Here is a 21,461-nt window from a genome sequence, read left to right as displayed (position 1 = left end):
TTCTATCTTATGCAAATCTTCTTCAAATTAGCTTCTGTTTCACTTTTTGCGTTTTCATTAAACTTCAGCTGTTCAGCATATCTTCAGCCGCTTTCAGCAAAATTATTCAGCAAAAAAAGCATTCACACTGCATTTTCGCAGGAAATGCAACTTCTCTAGTTCTGACTGCATCTGTTTCACATCTAAAGATTTCTTTCTTTCTTTGAAGCAGAAGGTAAAACATCAGAGTGGATTTTTTTTCCTGTTCAGAATATGGAAAGTCTGATTGGCTGACTGCCAGTCAACACGTCCACCATGCAGCTTGGAGGAGGTCGAGTTTCATGGAAGCGTCCATGAAATATGCATGACAAGGTGTGAAGCCTTATACTTCATCTGTTAACCTAATAAAAAGGGAGGTGCTATTAAAAAGTTTTATTCTCAAGTGGGTCAATAAAGCCCGGCTCTGCCCCACAAAACAATAATAGTGGCAGGCATAAACATCGATTTCAATGGGTTTAGTGTGGAGAAAGTGTGTGTTCCCATTCGAACTCCAGCAGCGCGTAATATCGGTGTGATTAAGGGGTAAACATGTAACACGATGCAGCTAGAATTAGAATACTGCGCGTAGCTCAATTTAATTATTGCTTTCTCTGAACATAACCGTATTCAGGTTACAGCAACCAGGAAATGCTATGGCTGCTTCTCATTCAGAGCGAGGTCTTAATTGGGTTAATCATAATACTGCTGCACACATAAACACCCCTCCACACACACACACACACACGCATCTCAAAGAAACGACCTCCAACAGAGGAGAGGATCAATGACGGAGATTGACACCGCTGCATTTAGTTCAGCAGAAGTCTCAAAAGAAAGCAACAAAATGCAGCCTTACATACGAACAGATTATATTTGAGTGTAATGTTAACATGGACTGTCTAGGGAACGAAATGCTGTAATTTGTTGACGCAGGGTGTTGTCCACCTGAATGGTTCCTAGCTGGTACATATTTTAAGAGGCAGTCCAGGATATCCTCTGTGCGCAGCTGAATGATCCAGGAGGGCAATGTGATCTGTTCTACACAATTAAAGAAGACAAAAGCAGAAACATGTTGAGGCTGCTGCCAAGCCCGCCGTTCGTGCTGCACATCTGAACAACTCCGAGATGAAAGCTTGCAGCTTTATGCTGTCAATTCTGTGCTGAATATATATAAAAAAAAACATACAGATTGTGGTATGCATTCTTAGCATACCATCCCAAACATGGAGGGACCTCACAAAAAATAACTATATAATAACAACTGAATTCAAACTTAACATAAGCATGAAAGCATGAAAACTTTGATTTATAACAGTACTTTAAGAAATCTTTTCAAGCTCCTAAATTAATAGAGACAAAAATATATATAGAACTCAGAAAAGATCTTTGCTTGTACATCAATGAAAAAAACAATTATACTGTGTATATATTTGACTATTTGTACTCTGAATACTTCTTTGTGCATTAAAGTCAAAGCTGACAGCAGCACCATAAAACATGGTGGTCAGCCTTTATTTCCCTTTGAGGATTTGGTACTTGGCTGCACACAGAATCCCAAAATCTCCTTTTCCTCCTCTTCCTCGTCACTCAGAGAGCGAGAGAGAGAGACTATTTTTGTAGCGGCACTGAAAAGGCTCGATCCACTGTCGGTAAAAGAAAGAAAAAAATCACAAATAACTGCCATCCTTCTTTGCCCTAATTTCCCAAGCAGCAGCTCAGAGGACTGCTCCTAATGACTCGACTGGCTGGAAAAGTCCAAATGGGGAACTCGACGGATAATTAGAACAGCTGCTGATCCGTACCAAAGTAGTTGGTAAAACATAAAGTAGTCAGGAATTTGATCAGCTTTAAAAAAAGCTGCACTAAAGGCGCCTTAATGAACAGTGATTTTCTACATCAATCAACACAGAAAGCAAAACAGTGTCTTATTATAGTGTCTTACCTACAGACACTAAAGTGTGGGGAAGCAAAGATTATCCCACTAATGTTTAGTCTGGCACCCACCGTGTGTGTGTGCAGCCATATTCATCCCCCTTTTAAACTAACATTTGTATAATTCTATAATCTTCAATAACATATGTGACAGATTTCTAAAACCTGGCTATTGTGCACTACAGGTACCAAAACAGGCAACATTTTCGGCTACCATCAGGAGTTTTGAAGCATTTGGCAGGTGGGTGGGGTTAGTTCATATCCATGGCTGCAACACAGGCAGTAAGTAGATTGTGTAAGGCCATAAAGCCCTCAAATGTGTGATTTTATTTTTAGACCCATCCACCGCAACATACTGTATTTGATGCCCAAAGATGGAGACACAATCGCAATGACTGTTTAGCTGGCCATTTCTCTCTTTTGCAGCTATTGTGTGTTCTGCAAGCCGCTCATTGTTTGAGAGGTAGTTGAAACTCTGAGGCATTAATTAACCTTGAGACAACATCCAACGTAGGTCAACAACCATTGTTGCTTCAGGTATACATTCACCCAGTTCCTCGCAGATTTTAGCTCAGCTCTCAGGTGACACACAGCTAAATATATACAGAGAACAACATTAATTGCTGTCACAGTTACTCAGATAAATTTAGTTTCTCCTTGAAGTTATGCCTACTAAAAATCTCCTGTAAACAGCCTAAACTCAAATCCAATGCAAGCTACTTTCACAAGATCAAGTGGAATAACAGGTAATGTGTAGTTTTTCGTGTTCTCTGAGGGCAGAGAGGCAGTGAGAGCAGGACAGAAATGACTGTGATTTTGGTGCATTAATACACCTCAGTGTAACAGCAGAAGTGCCACCGCAGATGAGATGCCAACGTCCAACTCGTGCCGCTTCGACCCTGAGGCAAAGTGCCCGCCGGGCAGCAGAAGAGCTGATTCAACGCTAACACACCCACTTTTCACAACCTTCGCATTTTTACAAGCAGCCTGTTGATCCACTCCAACCCATTTTGCCCTGCAATGCTCTTCTTTTTTGTTTGTTTGGACACAGTCTGAAACAAACAATACGACTTTACTGAACACAAATAACATTTCAGTCAACTGCCAGAGGTTATATGAGCCGTCTCCTTGGCCAACAACAGGATGGAAAGGAAGCCAAAATGGCAAGATGTCTGCAGACATAAAACACGAAAGGCACCCTGAATGTGTTCATGAGGCAGATTATGATAAAACAGTAGTTTTTAATAGGCATTTCCAGAGAAGCAGCTGTAAGAAAAGCCTCATTTAGCCCCAAACTGGAGCCTGGAAACCTTTTCAGACCTGTAACGTAGGTGTTAGATATAACAAAGTAAAGGCTTATAAACACGGATCTGTGACTCTTAGTTTTAAATGCATTTATAACTTAGCAGTTCTGACATTAATTAAAAATAAACCTTTATATGATCACTCTGTTGTACCCTGTTAGCAGATATATCAAATGCACTGCTGGTTCTGTGACTAAAAAAAACTGTGAGGGAAACTTAAAAACCTGGAAGGCAAGTTTCATCAGTCACAGTCGGTATAATCATTGCCCAGTCCCAATATGAGCACTGACTCTAAATATATAATGTTATCCCGGGGGAGAGACACAGTTATTTGAGGTTTGCCAGCTGTAACTATCATAATATAAACAATGACAAATCATTTAACGCCACTGTGTTATCGTTAGCATAGTAAGCTAACCCGACACTAGGTTGAAATGCAGATGTAAACAACATTAATGTCTGTGACAGGGAGGAGACAGCATTTGATACCGCTGAGAAAAAAAAAAACCCAGAAAGTTCCTATTCGGTCTGCAGACACAGCCGGGTAGCATTAAGCGCCAAAGAGGAGTGAGCAGAGTTAGGCTAACAAGTACCTAGCTACAGCCGGCTACCTTCGCGGGGAAACACCCAACACGGCTGGGCAGGAAACTTACTGGGTCTCATCTTCCGACAGTCCGGCTGGGACGTGCTCCGTGTGCTCCTCGGGCAGCACTTTCACGTTTCTGCTGCTGTTCTTGTTTTTCAAGATGCCTTTTATCGGTCTGGGAGCTGCCATTCCCGCACAGGCTTTGAGGAAGCGGACCCCGGGTTCTTCTTCTGACTACTATCGCTCCCAAACTGATTTTATTTCTGCCCCTCGATTTCGTAATTTAGACGATTGGTTTCCAATAAGCAGGCTCCGCTGCGAACGTGCACTTCTTCATAATTCAACACTTTCCCTTAAAAGTCGAGAGAGAGAGAGAGCCAGACAGGATCCTGCATTGCATGGACTATTTTAGCATGTCTGCTCTCGGGTTGATCAAAATCTACTGGGGGGCAAACTGGACTACGGCGCTACGAGCAGAGCAGCTCGAAATATCGCGAGACTTCCTCAACGTGGTTTCGCCCCGTTCCAAAATAGATGGCTCCCTGCTGCCCTCTTGTGGAATAATGCAAAAAAACAGTTTCGTCTTTCTTTTTCATAAGGAGACTTAAAGCTATTATTTTGGTCTATTAAATAAAATGACTTTTTTAAATAAGAAAGGAATTAAGGGAAGGCTATGTTAGGCTGTGTGCATATTTTGCTTATGTAAACAAACTAAGTACGCTTGTGCTTCATATGAAAACTTCATAAATGAATGCAGGTTAAGTTGTCCTAATTTGATTATAGATATAATCTATTCAGTTATAACAGAAAACATAAAAGAGGATTATGGATGTGGTTGTTTACACATGATATAAGAAAAACATTCATCTAAATTCATAGTTTTCACACGCTGATTACACCAAAGACAGCTGTCTGACTAAAGGGCTCAGTTGTCAAAATATTAAACTAAAAGTTGCTGTTTTTTTGTGGGTTTTTTCCCTTGTGTCAACTGTACACCTGCCTCGAAGCTACCTTTACATTAACAAAATGATCTTATCATGTATGACTCATGAAAACAGAAATTTAAAGTTTTCTGAAGAAAACATTACACAACATAACAATGACAATTACATTATAGATGCAAAACCCTCTTTTATAATGTATGTTTTCTGCTGTAACATTAATGTGTGGAGTTAGCCTGCTTGTAACATGCTATAACTAAAACTGAGCAAAATGTTCTACAAGGTTTAATGATTGAGTCTTGGCTCACTTTTAGCTTACGACCTCAGCTTTTCATTCTGCCTTTTTTATACGGAACAAAAACGACTCACCAAACACGCATTAATTTGAAGTTTTCAGCCATTAAATCTGTTTTTTTCCCCAGGTTTTATTAGGAACCACTCATTTGCATTTGACATTTTAAAATCACCAGCCGTTTCCAGGGATTCTGTGTTTTTCTTTTTCAAAGTTCTAACCCTGTGATTAATTTACGTATACTTTTATGCAGTAAAAAATAGCACAAAATTAAATTATAAAACTGCTGAGAATAAAAAATGACAGTAATGGACATCATGGTTGCAGCTTTTGTGACAATCTAAACCTTTTCAATGCACAGAACCTCCTGCTTTAAGCACATTTTAAGAAATACAAACAATGCCTAAAATGAATTTAAATCAGGTTTATGCTACAATTTCTATACCCAGTTTTCCAAAGTAATGCATTTTTTTTACTTTGAATGAGTGGTTGATAAGGAAGAAATAGTGTAAATGTCTTATTTAATGAAAAAACAACAACAACATTTAGTTATTTATATAACAATACCTGTTTTGTTATGTGAATAACATCCTAAAATGAAGGATTTAAATATTCTCCCTTACCATTGAAACATGCTGATGAAATAATTACTTTACACATCTATACATTGCTTTTAAATAGAGATTACAGTGTTATGGTGAAACTTAACTTTTTAAAGTTACATCTATTTTATTGTTCCTGCTGATGCATCTGGCAATTGTTGTACTTTGGGTTTCTTTATAAACCTCTGTCGAAGAAAAGGGCAGAACTTGTGAACTGGAACCAAAAACAGTCAACAATCAATCACCCTAAAGGGTTGCACTCCATTAGATGGTGCTAAAGATTTAAAAGTTTGTCTAGCATTTCATATTTCCTTCTTTCTGCTGATCTTGGGGTTGAGGCGGCAAGACATGAACTAATTAGACACTTTTATAAGATTTTTAATATATGATAATTAAATATATTATATATATATATATATATATAAAATACCTTTTAATAATTCTGCTGACAGCTGACATGCAGATCTCGGGCTCCTCTCATGTGACTGTAAAAGGCAGAAAACGGATCTATCACGTGGATCTGTTTACGTCTGGAGTCATTTCCGGAATGGAGTGATTGACAGGCATCTCGCCTAATCAGAAGCGTCGAGTTCGGGTCTCGCACGAAAGAAGAAAGAAGCTAACGTTGTGGGATTAAACAGTAACGTTTACGCTCGTACTCTGGACCTCCGTCCAAATGAAACGAGCTGCATCCATATTTCTCAAGATTGTCCATGTGGCCTTTTACGACACGCAGTGAAGGGGAGCAATGTTGCTGACAGCAGCTAATTATCTGGAAAAGACGAGGTTACAAGCAACATTAAAGGTAAACACCCATAACAAGTTAGCTTCCTCCGTTAGCATCATGCTAACGGGTACGACGTTCTGCTTTGGTCTCCACCTGCAACATTTTAGTGTCCACACTGATTTATGATTGTGTGTACTGTTACATTCTCGAGGTGCTTGACATAATTATTAACGGTGTTATTGTATAAATCGTTTAATGTTTACATATCGATATCCTGGTTAGCTTAACATCTGTTTTTAGATGTCTTCTCACTGGTAAAATGTGCTTGTCATCTGCAATTCCACTTTCTGTCTTAGTAAAGCTGTTAGTATCTCACAGCTTTCGCTCAGAAGATGTGGGATCGTTGTCACTTGATGCTGATCTGATTCCTCCTGTTATGAAAGATGCAGCCTTCACTTCCCCCATCAGGGCTTTTTTTTTTTTTGCTATGATGAAACAGAAAGGAATCCCAGCAGGGTTGTTCTGCTAGCTTCTCCTTCACATCTGCGAGCTTTTCTTTCAAATAAATAACCAACATGAGGTAACTCCTTGACTCATTCATTCCCAAAGCTGGGTTTGGGACACCATCGTGAAACACCTAAGAGGGTGCTGAGATGATCTACGTAAATAAAACTTAAGTTTTTGTAGTATTTTGTGCTGATGTTCATGCTCGATTGGCCTGTTGGTGAAAAGCTTGAGGCTTTTCTGAAAGTCACATTACACCTGCAGATTTAAATAAAATAAATGTTTATTTGTGCTCTAACCATCCGTCCATTTTTTTGAGACACTTTCCATGCAGAGTAGTGGGGAGCTGGTGCCTAAACCAGTGGTGTCCAATCCTGGTCCTGGAGGACAACCATTCTGCATGTTTTAGTTGTTTCTCTGGTTTGAATGACTAAGTGATTAACAGGCTTTAGGACCTGCTGAGGAGCAGGAAAACAATAACATCTAACCTCTTCATCTTCAGTAGTGTAGTGACTATAGAGAATTACCAATTAACCTAACATGGATGTATTCGGCCTGTGGGAGGAAACTAGTGTGTGTGGAGAACATCAACGCGGAAAGGCTGCAGCTGAGGCTTAAACCTGCGACCTTCTTGCTGTGAGGCAACTGCTTCACCCGCTGCAAAGTTCAACTTTGTCACATCTTCCCATACATGACAGCTATCTTTTTAATATTTAACATCATTGAACAAAACAACTCTCAAGTTTGTTTTCAGACTCTGTTCACAACCCCACTTCAAAAACGAGTTTAGTCACATTTATGGTAATAACAAAATATTATCATAAAGAATAATAAAATATCATTTTGATAGGTGTAATTGAAATCAATTTATTTGATACAAACATGGACTAATAAAATAAGTCAGAAACATTGTTAATACAAATATAAAAGATGTGAAGTAAAAGAAAAGAATCTTGTCTAAATGTCAGTAAAATAATGCAAAGGTTTGTATTATAGATGAATGTTTTATTTGATAAATGAAATACTATACATAGAAAAAATATACATTTTGAATTATTGGATTTTTTAAAAAACATAATTTCAGTTTAATGGCAACAGTACATTTTACAAGGAAGTTAGGTAAATGTCACAAAAATACAAAAATAAAAACCAAAATGTTTAGGAAAGTTTATCTTCTTCTTTACTTTTGTAATAAATAGTTTCACAGAGCCTCATTATATCAAATGTTTTCCATCTAGGAAAAATTGCTGCCAGCAATTAAAAGACTTTTCTTCTGCATTGGCTTTGCTTTCTAGACCCAGAGGCTACATAAATTTCTTCATGTGCTGTTTGTAATGTTAAACGTTTTAAAACTGATTGTATGAATGCCTTATATGCACAAATTCTTTTGCATTTCCCAGGTTTGACAATAACGGCCGTCTTATAGGAGCCCAGCTTCGTGGCTGTTTGTTCGGTCACTTGCGGATGTTTGCGCAGCGAAGAAGCTGAGGGTTGAAACGTGATGCCAAGATGCTGCTGTCTCTGGTTATGTTGATGTTGTCTGCCACGCAGATTTACACCGTCTTCACCGTTCAGCTCTTCGCCTTCCTCAACCTGCTTCCCGTGGAGGCTGACATATCTGCTGTAAGTGAACAGGAAAACAAATACCAACCTCCATGTTGCTTTGTTTATGAAAAGATTGCAAAGAGTTGCTCTAGCAGTCATTGTTGAGCCTAAATGAATCCGCACGCCACAACTAATGGTATTTTCCTATGTTTCAGTACTCATTTGACAACAAAACTGAAAACTTTGATGATATGCCTGCACGGTTTGGCTACCGGCTCCCTAGTGATGGATTAAAGGTGAGTACAAAAGGGCCAGGTGTTGATTTAAAGCTCTGACTTAGTTTTTTACTGGAGATTGTCACTTTACATCTCTACTGAATTGACATCTAACCACTTAGACATACAACAGACAGGAAGCACGTTATGTTTCTGAGATAGATGTCTTGGGATAAAATTCATGATTTACAAAATAAAGCAAAAAAAAAGTTATGTATGAAGTCAAACTCATGCATTTACTTTAATAAATCTGGACACTTCAGATTCCCTTGACTGAAGCTTAATGAACGTTTAATCAACTCTACTGAAGCAACTCTCAAATACTGCTGTTAGAGTCGAGTATTTCAATACCATGTCTTGTTGTTTTTGTTGTGGTGAGGTTTCTGGTTGCTGCAGAAGTTGATCCACAAAGCTCACAAACAGAGGGGATGATTCATGTCTGCTATCTAAGCTGGCCATTGTTTCCAGCAGTCAAGAGCTGCTTGTTGTTGTTGTTGTTGAACAAAGGCTTTCTGCTCTCAGAGATGAGCCAAAAGCTGGAAATGCTGTTTCTGAGCACTTTATTTGGACTACTACAGTTTGTAATGCTTTGTTGTTATTTCTAACACCATTACATCATTAAGAGGGTAGCAAATTATCATTTTAGCACATGAGGTATGACATCATGATATATTTTTTTTAAAAAAAGGTTAAAACCATTCCTAGCATCTTACATCATGAAAATTACACGTTGAAAATTAACACAAGTTATGTTGTTGAAGGCCTGTTATCTGTGAAGCAGAAAACTATTTATGGTCAAATGTTCAAGCAGTTAAATGAAGATTTATGACCAACAAACGTCAGGATCAACCAACAAGGAAATCTGAAGGAAATCTAAACATTCCAATTGAAATGACATGCTAACTTGTTTTAATTTAGACAAACAGCAGGGATTTGCCGTTGTGCTTTGTGTGCGAGTGGAGGAATTTTAGTATTATGTAACAGTAGGCTTAGTCTCGCTGTTTTTCCACTCTGCATTTAATTTACATCTATTGTCCATGTTTTGTTCTCTATTTATTATTATTATCTCCCTGCTGCTGTCCAACAGGAACAAAAATGCTAAACATTTAACAGATATGTTGTTCAGGACTGACACAATTGTTCTCCTGTTTGCTGTAAATGTCTCTTTGAGCAAATTTGGCAGAAAGCTGTTGGATTCCACAGCCTTTAAAAACAACAACAACCTGTACAGGATGGATATTATTAAGTAAAGTCAAGTAAGATGGACTGAGACCAGATTTTAGAGGCTCTTCTTCAGCTTTGTGCATAAAAATGTGACCCTGAAGGTTGGCTAGCTTAATGTCTTGGAGCATGAAGCAAGAATAAAGTCAGTTACACAAAATTTAACATGACACGACTTTGAGTTTATAAAGTGACTCTGCTGGGGGAACTGTGTGTGTTGGAATTATACGTTATTCCCTAACTTTACCGCATCTTTACAAACCTCAAAAAGATATGGGATCACAAGACGGCACAAGCTGGTTTATCTCCTGACGATGTCCCACAGGGAAAGAGGCCTCGTACAGAAATACATAGCCTTTTCTGTTTCTGGTTGCACTACTCTGTTTTTTTACTCTCATCTCAGTGTTTGTGCATGCAGCTGGATTCCTCTGTACACCCACTGTATGCAGCATACGCACCTTTTTTTCTGTGAGCGCTAAGCTTTGATATCGGAGATCATTACCTCCCTATTAATTGATGTTGTTTCTTTATAAAATAACCCTGGGTATACCATTTTTAGATAAAAGACCTTCCTTTAAATGAGTGAAAATAACGAAAGCGCATAGCTGCAGAAAGACAAAAATCATTCGCAAACTTTGTGGAGTACTTGAGAAAAATATTCCATCTTACAGATGCATTGATTCTGTTTGACAATAACAAGCTGCTGAGTTCCTTTAGACGCTGTAGAAAAGGCTGGGAGTAAAAACAGACATGGAGAGCTGATCTTTGTCACAGCACTGCCTGAGAATCAATACCACAACCAATGTTTATAACTGCTTCCTGTTCGCAGTAAGGTTTTGTCATCCCACTCAGACATTTTGTTTCCATTCCATTTTTGTACTCGCCGTCACTTCTGTAATTATAACCCAGTGTGTTGGCTTTGTCTGACAGAAGACGCTGGCATTTCTTTGGTTTGTCTCTCTGCAGCAACCAGTTTATGAGAACTGATTATGACCAGAGGAGGATCACTGGCCCTGTTATACCCTGTAAAATAAGTCAAAAATAAAAAAAATATCATATATCTTTTTCTATTTCTGTGTGAATGCTTGTGCACAAGCTACAAAAAGATTTAAAATATAATTTGAATTCAGACTCTACACCATCAGCTGTAACTATTTCTGTTTCTTACAAAACAAGCTGCAGGATAAATTACTTCCAAACACACACACACATACCTTTCTTACAATTTTTTGTTTTAATCTATTTGTCCTCTAAGATATTTTTATCATAATGCTTTGGGGGGATTTGTTAGTCACAAAATTAAAGCAAGAGTTTACTTTCCTCCCCCAACTTACTTTGTTTTGTCACATGAAGCCAATGACTCAATATGGTGAAAGTACACACAGAGAGGCTGCATATCATAGATTCATGTGTACTATAGACTTAGAGTTCGGTGCTGTGTGAATTGTCATCTGTTTTGATAAACAAGTACACTTTTAAAGCACAAGAACCAACGCCTGGTTGTCGTAAATTGTAGGAGTTGTCTTCTTTTGTTGGTCTTGAATGAAAATCATTTTTTCAGACTGTTAAATGTGGAGGGTAAAAGAACTGTAGAGGTCTGTTTTTGGCCTAACTAAAAGGAAACGCTTCTGCTTTTTATCAGGTGCTCTGGTTTCATCATGCAGGGCAGTGACGTAGAGTTCAGATGTACTGATGACTTTGAGTTGCTCACAGGTTTGGTTGTGATTATGTGATCGTGGGAGGTACATTTCCTTTTTGACTGATCAGTTTGATTCATTACAGGTGACAGAGTTGTTGCATAACAGGCAGGCGGATGTTTTAATGCAACAGCCAAGACTCAAAACCTTAGAAGACCTCCTTCTAAAATACATGTGAAGAGGCAGCCATCCTGTTCTGTTCCTATAGGGACTTATGCCTGGGTTTTGCTCTGATGGATTCAGATTAAACTGTAAAGTCCCAGAAGGCCTTTGGGACGTCCTGAATTCCTTGTTCAACCCTTTTGCCGTCAGTGAATATTCTCACTGATGCGTTTCGTGCACCTGCATTAGTCAGTCTTGTTCTCTTGTCTGGTAAATGCAGAGCAGCCACTCACGTGTGTTTTTTTTTTTTTTAACAGCCCTGTGTCCGGGTGGCTTGAGCTCTATACTTCTGCCGAACATTTCTGTGCAAGAACAGGTTTTCTCGCCTGAGATTTCCCAACCTCTCGTCTTTCTGATGAAGGATAAGAGGCGCCCGTCTTTGACTTGACCTTTCTAAAATTCACAATCTGACATTCACATCAGTGTTAAGCTGTGGTTGACAGCGTGTGACTGTGAAAGAGGAGTGTGGTGGGTTTTATGTGCTTTTGTCTGACTTGTTTCTGTTAGTTTTACGATTATCCTCCACAAGAGAAAATACTCTTCTCATTCCCATAATTTGACCTTTGCCAAACTACTAACTGTTTCAGCACTTTTGCACGTAGTTATTCTTCCAGGTATGTTGATAAATACTCATACTTCACACTAAAGCCAGAAGTGGGAATGTCCAAGCAACAACTAAACAAGCAGAGTAAAAGTAGTTCAATGCAGTGCTTTCTTTAATAAAAACTTAATTCTTAATTCAAAATCCTAATGTTAGCCCTCCACCTGCTCCTCCCAGTGTGAACACGCAGAACGTAGGGGTAGGGCTAAAAGGAGTGAAATGGGATTCAGCCTCAAATTTCTAGCTCTGCCGGGAGACTCGCAGCTAATTTGCTTGTTTTCCTGCACATATCTTCTATGCAAAATATGACCCAGACACAAAGTTGGACACAACTACTCTGATACGCTAACATTTTGTGCACGTTGATGGCAAAAAGCCATAAGAATCCTTGGAAAAGTGTGAGCCATCTGTGCCCCAGAATCCTGGCCGTGTTTTATTTTGTTGCCTTGTTATTTTTAAAGGTGGAGAACAATGCACAGTCTGCGTGTCTGCATCATAAAACGATGCGTAGCTTCAGCTGCTTCCTGTTTTCTGTCTTGGTCTCGGGTCTGGGTTCGGTTCTGAATGTTACCAAAGCTGAGTGGGAAGCGGCGCCGAGTTTAATCGGTTTTTAGGGAAACCTCACTCAGGTTGAGTCACATATTAATTTCTTTGTTTCTTTCCCCCTTTCAACTCACAGCAAATCTGCAAACAAGCCCAATAGTTAGACGTTTCTTTTTTTTTCCTGGCAGGATTAAATGTAATCCCTGTATAATAATTTGCAATAAATCCCCTTCGCTTCCGTCTCGGATTCTGCAACAGCAGAAAATCCCCTTGTCTATCAGCACTCGGGCACCGTTTTAGCTCCTGCTACAAATGTCTCCTGGGTGAAAAAGAGGAAATTAAGAGATTTTTGCTCCTTTGAAGTGCAGTAATTTATTGAATCAAATTAGATCAGAATATTGGAGCTATTGTAAATTTGTTTGCAGTTGTAGGAATTTATGGGTTTCCAAAATGTTTTTCTGCAATTACATCCAGCCTTTCCTCTCATCAGTCTAAAAGAGAACTAAACCTAAAGAAGTTTTGCCAAATATATATATGGAAACCAAAGGACTTTGTATCCGAGTGTATCTCTGCAATGTGACAATGCACATGGCAGCTGAGCTTTACAAGAGACTTTTTAGGCCCTAATTTTCACAAGCAGAGATGATTTTCTGACATCTTAATGAAACCTATGCAACATAATTAAAGTAAAGCACAGCACTTTGCTGTCCTGTCTTCAGAGCACTTTTGTTGCAGCTGATTTAAGGAACTGGAGTGAGACATTTAGCCTTACGCCTCTCTCCTGCTGAACATTTGTGCTTTGGGAGCTTCCCAACAAACGCTCATAAATCCTTAAAGACAGCCTGCAGGACTCAGGCTGATTGATCACAAAGTTCAATCTCATATAGTTATTGATCCAACTTTTAAACAGAGGTTTGTTTTGCGTCACACTTCGAACTTTCCCAGTTCTCAAAAACACCGCACAGCTATTAGGGAAGTGGGATAATTTACTAAACAACTGGGGCCAATTAATTCATCAGTGACTCTCTGGTGCCCCATTTTGTTGTGATTTGTTTTCTGTGAAAATATTGCTTTTTAGAGCTTATTTTTAACAAAGCCTACTGGGTTACTTTTGTTCTGGTTTGTTCTTAATGACAAAAGGGAAACGAAGCATAAAAAGCTGCGTCTCCTCAAACGAATACTTCAGCAGCTGTCAGCTGATGGAGTTATTTTCAGACATGTGATTTGTTGCGTTTGCTCCACCAGTAGATCGGGAACTTTCCAAGTGCCTGATGTTTTTTGTGCAACTAAAAGTTTCCTTCGTGTCACAACCACATCTTTCCTCCTCTCTCTGCCACCCGCCGCTGTTAAACTGTAGAGATTGGAACTGAAACGTGCCACTTTATGTTGTGTGGTTCATCCTTATGTCCTAATTTATCAAGGCGGAACAAAATTCATTTAATGCAGTGTAAAGAAGTTCATTTATCGCGGCACAGGCGTCACATGTCATGGGTTCAGTCTGTAACGCTGTAGATGAGTGGTGTTTAATTTCATGTCCTCACACAGACTTCAGTCAGTGTTTCCAGCATGCCGCCTCCTCCTCCTCCTCCTCCTCCTCCTCCTCCTCCTCCTCCCTCAGTTATTTCCTGTTGCTCAGCCTCATCTCGTCTCCATTCTGCAGTGGTGGCAGACGTTTTTCTTACACCCTGTTTTCCCGTCCAAGAGAGGGCGCTCTTGCTGCTGGTTTAGTTGTCAGGTGGAGGAATGTGAGGCAGTGGCACAGTGATGTCATTTAGCAGCAAGTGGCGGCTGCATTGGAGACACCCAGAGCCGGTGGTGGTGTTTCCTCACGTACCTTCTGTGCAGCCGTCCGAGATCCTGCGGGTTTTCTTAAATTCACAAGTTTGATCGTCCACATTTGCAGTCGTGCTCATGTTGAGCTACGATCCGTCCGGACAGTACGTTCGGTCAACAATTTTCATCTTTCTTCTGTTTTGACAGATTTACTTTGATAATATTTTTTTTCTTTTTTTTTGTCCCAGCAGTCATTTTTCATGTTTGTCGTCGCGTCAGTACGGCAGTCAGCCAGACGCGTCCCTGCAGGAAATCACTTTGCTGCGAGCCGACTCCGGCCTTATGTATGTGACAGAAAGTGCTGACTCCTCGGTGGGATGTGCCAAGATTTAAAGCTATAGCTTGGTGTGAGAACAGGGGTAAATGCAGAGATAAAAGTGACACAGCAGTCCACGCTTCCCATCTGCAGCTCAGACTCTTCAGGCACTCTGGTGTTAGTTTCACGTGCATAAGAGCAGCAGAGGTTTTGAAATGTTTATAAAACCACGTCACTCCCTCTTTATATCTTGCTTACTTTCTTTTAAATTTCTCTCCATTTACTTCATTGACTTCACCCTTTTTCTCTGTCGTCATCCAACACCCTGTATCTTTTTGCTGCTTCGTCTTTTCTGTTTGATCCCATTTTCAGTCTGTCGGTGGACTCCTCTGTCATCTTCTCCCTATCTCCTCATCAGTCTCTTCAAAGCTTCAGAGCTGAAACTGGAAATGGGACCAGGACAGGAAGCAGCAGAGAGGAATGAAGATGGGGAAATGCAAGGGTCAGAGAGTCAGAAAGTTTTCAGGGAACTCTGAGAACAATCGGCTTCTTTCACATCGAATTATAAAACACTCATACGATGTTTGTGTCTTTTTAAAATAGTCGTTTTTCAGCAGTTCAGTCATAGAAACTGTAAGAATCATTTGCCTTGTAGCCTCATTTGGTTATTTCAGTCTGTCTTTACTGGTCTGAACTTGATTGTTTATAATTTTCCCCTGATATACATATCATCTTTTCTGTTTCTTTTTTAAAACAACAACAATGGCTGCTTGTCTAAGTGTTATCTTTTAATGCTGACTTTTTTTTTATTTTTCCAGAAAAGTGGCTTGCTCGGCTCGTTAAGCAAGAACAATTGCTAAAAATGGGATTGAAGTCACGTATGTTGCTTACGTCCTCTGTTGTTGTTGTTCTCACAGGGCTTTCTGATTAGCGCTCGGCCGGAAAATGCGTGCGAGCCCATCAAACCCCCTCCCAGAGACAACTACACGGGCGCCTTCTTCGTCCTCATCAAACGCTTCGACTGCAACTTTGACATGAAGGTACCGTGTTTGAACTGGTTGACAGAACCCGGCCGCACTTTGATAAACCCCAAGTATAACCAGTTTTACTTAAAAAAACCGTCTGTGCAGCTTCATGGAAAGGGTTTTTTCTTCTTTTGTGTAAATTTTAACAGCAGGAAATGATCTAAAACACAATTTCTTTCAATGTGAACGTATTTGTTCAAGCTGCCAAAACTGCACCAACGTGTTTGAAATCCTGCTCTCAGTGCATTTATGTCAGCAGGGGGTGTATCAGAGTTCATTTTTACTGGAGCTCAAAGATCAGCTTGCTGGAGCAGGAAGACATGAAGTGGCCATTTCCCTAAATACAATTTCCTGCAAGATTGTCCCACGCATTCTGCTGCCTCTCTGTCTTTTCCTGCAGGTTTTTTATTTTTTTTATTTTTTCTGCTTTTAAACCATTTTAAACCACCGCCTGAAAACTGGAGAGAGCCGATTAGCAAAGTGAAACAATCAGCCAGGTGCCATGTGCAGAGAGGGGCGGGAGTGGGCTGTCCTGGAGAGGAAGAGAGCTGCTGACAGAGGAGAACAAAAATAGAAAGCAAAGAAAAGAGTGATTTAAAAAGTCAAGTCTGTAAAACTGACCTGTCTATAAAAGAGAGAAAATAAAACTTCCTTGGAAAGACTATAAATCAATCCAGGACCGGATCTGGGTTGAATGGGATCACTTGTGGGGGCAGTTTTTTTTTCATACAATTCGTTGCACCACTGTTAACGCTTCTGTCATCATAATGATTCAAAAAAACCAATATAAAATTGAAACGTTTGAAGCACTATTTTTGTGAGCATTGGAAATCTTGATTGGACGTTGTTCTGGTAATTGTGGCGACGCCGCAGACCTGCAGATGTCGAGCCGGTTGCTCGTGCTGACTCATGGGGAGCGACGTGTTTATTTGCGTTTGAAGTGAGGAAATGAGGTGTGCTCACTGGTGGTCACTCAGAACTCCTGCAGAGATGCATCTCAATGCCAGGCTGTGCTCTCTTAGGAGGAAATCAGCCGAGACATTCAGGTCTTTTTCCACAGTTTCCTTATTTGTGAACAAAGCGAGGTTAAGTTAAAAAAAAAATTAAAAACATTCATACTTGTTCCAGGGATATATCGTGTCACTTTTGCATCAGATGATTATTTAGCTGAAGGAACATCGACTTGTCTAAAGAATCTGTGGAACTGTGTGATGCTGTAAAATATTCACAAGACGGTGTTTTCTCGAACCGGGTTAGACATTTGAGTTAAAGCAGGAAATACACCGACTACTTATAAATGTTTTATTTTACCATACTTTAAAAAAGTTAAAAACTGTTGATAAATTATAGGTGTTCGTTGTTAATGAATGAAAGATCTTCAGGTAGTTTTAACCCCCTGATTCAAAGGAAAACTGAAAAAGAAAAACAGCAATAAGTTAGAGAGAGAGACGATTTAAGACCGAGTCCTGGAATGGGTGCTGTTCCTCGTGCTTCTTTCCATTTCTTCAGCTCGCTCTTTCTCTGTTACACTCTCCACCTCTGTTCTTTATCTTTTTTACTCCCTTGGTTTCTCTCTTTTTCACCCAATCTCATTTTGTTGTTGTTTTTCAATCATTTTTATTTGCTTTGTTGGTGTTTCTTTTCTTGTTTCTGCTCTCCTTTCAATCTGTTTTAACTGCGGAGCAACCATATCACCTTATAAGGTCCCACAGCAACACACACACACACACACACACACACACAGAGTAAAGCAATTGTTTGTTTTATCTTCCTGTCTAGTAAAAATCCCAAACATCCAAAGAATACAGTTTTTCTCGTTGTCAGACGGCGCAACAGACTTAACTCAGTCATCATGATCCACGTAGCTTTGAACTGTAGTTTGTTTGAGTGTTGCTTCTTTTTAAGATCTTTTTACTTTGACGTTTGCATAACTAAGAAAGTTTTAGTTAACAAACTTTTAATTTTTATGGCTTAATTTCACCAAAAATGAACTGTCCCATCCTTGTGGCACAAGGCAGTTGCTCATGTGACCAAAGGAACTAAATAAGTAAAAAAAAAAATCAGAGTTTTTAACAAATTCATGCAGTTCAACCCAACATGGCCAAAGGTGCACGGTGCCACTCAACATTCCTAATTCACTACGTATTTCTTGCTTTTTTTTTGCTTAAGAAAACTTTTATTGTTCAAACTTCCATATTTCAAAGTGGCAGCCAATTACCCAGATAGAGATTTTTAAATCGACAAGAATTTTCTTTCTATTTTTTTGCTCTTTTGCATCATCCTATCGTGCATCGAGATGTTTTTGTACAAAAGAAAGAGCTTTGAATCTCTAGGAAAGATGAACAAGAGCTAAATCTTCCTTTTTCGTGATTGAGATTCACCACTAAACAAAATGAACAATTTGTTGCAATACTATCTGAGGCATGCGTATATTTCTGTTTACATCTGTCTGAGAAAGCTAGAAACACCAACATCATGCTCCAGATACACAGAGTGCTTGGTGACATGGTTTCCATAGTTTTAGTGCGTTTCACTGGGTGCTCCTTTTTGTTTTGTTAGATTAACGCTCCGAATCGAATCTTTTAAAGCAAATTAAAAGAAAAGCTCTGCTGGTAAAGCAAATGATACCATCCTGGTTCAGTTCAAAGTCAAGGTTGTCAATAATTTAGTCACTAAATGTTTGTGTATTAAAGCACTTTTTTAATTGGACTTTTGTTTGTGGCTTTAATGCTGCAGTCAAGCAATTTTAGTCTATTGATAGTATGTCTTTAAAAATTCACTGTTACTTATAGTCCCCATAAAATCAAATTGTAGTAAACTTGAATCCACATCCTGGCAATTTTGTGTTATTTAGGGAGTTTTTATTTTCTTTATTTCCTCAGTTTGCCTCCTTCGTTCTTAGTCTGTCTGGGAGGTCTGTGTTCAGCCTCTGCCTTCATGATCGCTCATACCTACACACATCATCACATGGACACACAAATACAGTTTAATGGCTCTTCTCTCTCAGACACAAACACACACACACATCGTTCTCTTTCCCCCGTGGCAGTCTTTGTTTCCCCATCGCTCTTGCTTTTCCTTTTCCCCCCTCATCCTGGCTGTCTCTCTTTAACTCTTCTTGCTCGTCTCCCACACACACACATTGTTGCCGCCGTGCGGCTGTCGACCTTCGCACCCCTTCCTCTTTCAGTCGCACACTCGCCGCACAAAAACTCCCGCCTCCCTCCCTCCGTCCCTCCCTCCCTCCGTCCCTTTCAGCCGGGCTCCGTTCCCTCCAGAAGCTGCAGGGAAACAAAGAAATAATAGATTCCATCTTTTGACTGAGAAGAGACTCTCACAGTGCAGGGGTGTCGCTCCCAACATGCCCACGGTGACAATCCATTGGCTCTCTATCGTTGTTTTTTTTATCTGTCTGCTGCCTCCTGCAGCTATTGCATTTAGCTTTTAGCATCCAGTGAGCAACAGCGTAGAGATTTAATGGCTCTGCAGCCGTAATGGCCAATAAAACACACACTCACCCACTTAACCTTCCTTGAAGTGTTATAGCCTGTCCCCCTGTGGAGCATGGCTACGTGTTAGTGAGAGTGTGTGCACGTTGAGACGAACCAGAAAGGAGGTCGAATGTCGAGATGGGGAGGGGTGAAGGGGATCAATTTAAGAGATGTTAATAAGCACGATGACTTTTTGGGTGTGGGAGAGGAGAAAAAAAAAAAAAAAAAAAGAGGAAGGCATTCCTTCATGGCTGCTGTTGTTTTCTGAAAATCTCCAGAGAGTGAAGGTTTGCACTTCCTGTAGGCTGGGTTTTTTTTGATATCCTGGGGGGAAACACTTTGTGGTGACCTTCCTGCCATATTGGGGGGTTAAGAAGAAACTCTAGACCATTTCCTTGCAAGGAATTGCCCCCTTGTAACTTACTCTATTTTATTTTAAAAGATTATTCTGTCTTCCTTTTTTATTTTAATGAAAACCACAGACAATCCTGATAAATAATGGACTCAGAAACAAACTGTTTTCTCTTTTTCTCTTGATTATCGGTTCTTTAGAAACTGCAAATGTTGAGTGCAAAATCGAATAAATTTGAACATAAAAACGCTCATGTTTCTTCTGTATCCTTTGCTCTGACTTTCAGTTCAGCAAAACAGCAGAACAGAAGATTCAACCAGGGAAACTATCTTAGTGCAGATGAGTTGATATTTTATTTTTAGCACAAATTTACATTTAAAATAAGTGACATCCTTTTCATTCCTGCTTGTATTTATAAAACACTGAGTTCTAACAATGAGTCTGAGCGTTCAGGAAGCCTTTCTCACGTAACTATTCCTATAATGGATTTACGTCTGCTGTGCTCAAGCTGAAGTTTAACCTGAATGAAGATGAGCTGATCAAAATGGAATCAGTGACAGAATTCATGGCAGGTACATAGTACCACCGGTTGACTGTGGAGCCAAGCAGTTGGAGTTTGCTAAAAGAGAAAAACACAAATTATTAGGGTCAAAGGCTCTTATCTGGCTTTAAAGTATGGTGCAAAGATTTTCCTTCCTCGTTAGTTTATGACCACCAGATAAAGCATGTCTGAGAGATGAAGATTAGCTGGAGGGGGTCATAAAGCAAAGTCGTATGTCTTCAATATAACAGGTGGGAAACGGTATCATCCGTCCTGTTAGAGAAGTCAGCAAGTGTGACTTTGCTTTTGCCGGCCGCAGGCAGACTTGGTCAGCATTTGTTGTGGATGCTGGTGATTTCCCCTCTAACCGAGCCTTCCTGCCTCTTCCTCACAGTAAATGCTTTTCATGCTGCCTGTTTGTGCTGCGGTGACCTCACGGCCCTTCAGGCTGCACGGACACACACACAGGCTTCTGTCTTTACTTTAACAATCTGCCTTCTCGTGCACGCTCACTAGGTCTTATGACAGGGTATGACTATGGCTGACCGGATTTATGACTAACTTAAACGTGGATGTGTGTGTGTGTGTGTGAGGAAAAGGAGGGCACTCGCCATGTCTCATGTGGTTTTTCTGAGCTGACTTTGTCCTTTAGCAATTTGTTGTGGCAACAAACAGCTCAGACTGCTCCTACAGATACAAAAACACACACCACAGTCTAAAAAACATGAAGTGTGACGATAAAACACGCACAAAGTTTAAATTAAGTCACCTAAAAGAAGTCCAAAGTAAAAATTAACGAGGCACTTTATCGTTAAAGGATGTTGTCAGTGTTTTACTGCTCGTATTGTTCAAATAGTCTTTTTGACTTTTGCATGAATTGCAGCGGCGCCGCCTTATCAGGATGCGTGGCCCCTCCCTGCAGTTTTATTGAACTCTTTATCTAATCAACCGTCTGTGGACCTTGAAAGTAAAACCCAACTGTGCTCAGTGCAGCATTCCTCCAAAACACCAAG

The 21,461-nt window shown here is 39.8% G+C and overlaps 2 protein-coding genes across 2 annotated transcripts in view; one reads left to right on the top strand and one right to left on the bottom strand.

Annotated features, from left to right (window-relative positions):
* ppp1r2 (protein phosphatase 1, regulatory (inhibitor) subunit 2) overlaps positions 1-4,307 on the bottom strand; it is a 15,583-nt gene extending 11,276 nt beyond the window's left edge. The window contains exon 1 of the mRNA XM_017413411.3: positions 3,908-4,307. Within this exon, the coding sequence (XP_017268900.1) occupies positions 3,908-4,029 (122 nt within the window). The 5' untranslated portion in view covers positions 4,030-4,307. The remainder of the gene's footprint in view (positions 1-3,907) is intronic.
* Positions 4,308-6,263: 1,956 nt separating this feature from the next.
* The window catches only part of rnf13 (ring finger protein 13), a 30,795-nt gene continuing 15,597 nt past the window's right edge, over positions 6,264-21,461 (top strand). The window contains exons 1-4 of the mRNA XM_017413410.3: positions 6,264-6,480; positions 8,307-8,529; positions 8,667-8,747; positions 15,957-16,079. Coding sequence (XP_017268899.1) covers positions 8,416-8,529; positions 8,667-8,747; positions 15,957-16,079 — 318 coding nt within the window. The 5' untranslated portion in view covers positions 6,264-6,480; positions 8,307-8,415. The remainder of the gene's footprint in view (positions 6,481-8,306; positions 8,530-8,666; positions 8,748-15,956; positions 16,080-21,461) is intronic.

Source organism: Kryptolebias marmoratus, linkage group LG24, assembly GCF_001649575.2.
Source record: "Kryptolebias marmoratus isolate JLee-2015 linkage group LG24, ASM164957v2, whole genome shotgun sequence".
Taxonomy (NCBI): Eukaryota; Metazoa; Chordata; class Actinopteri; order Cyprinodontiformes; family Rivulidae; genus Kryptolebias; species Kryptolebias marmoratus.
This window is presented reverse-complemented; position numbering and strand designations above follow the sequence as displayed.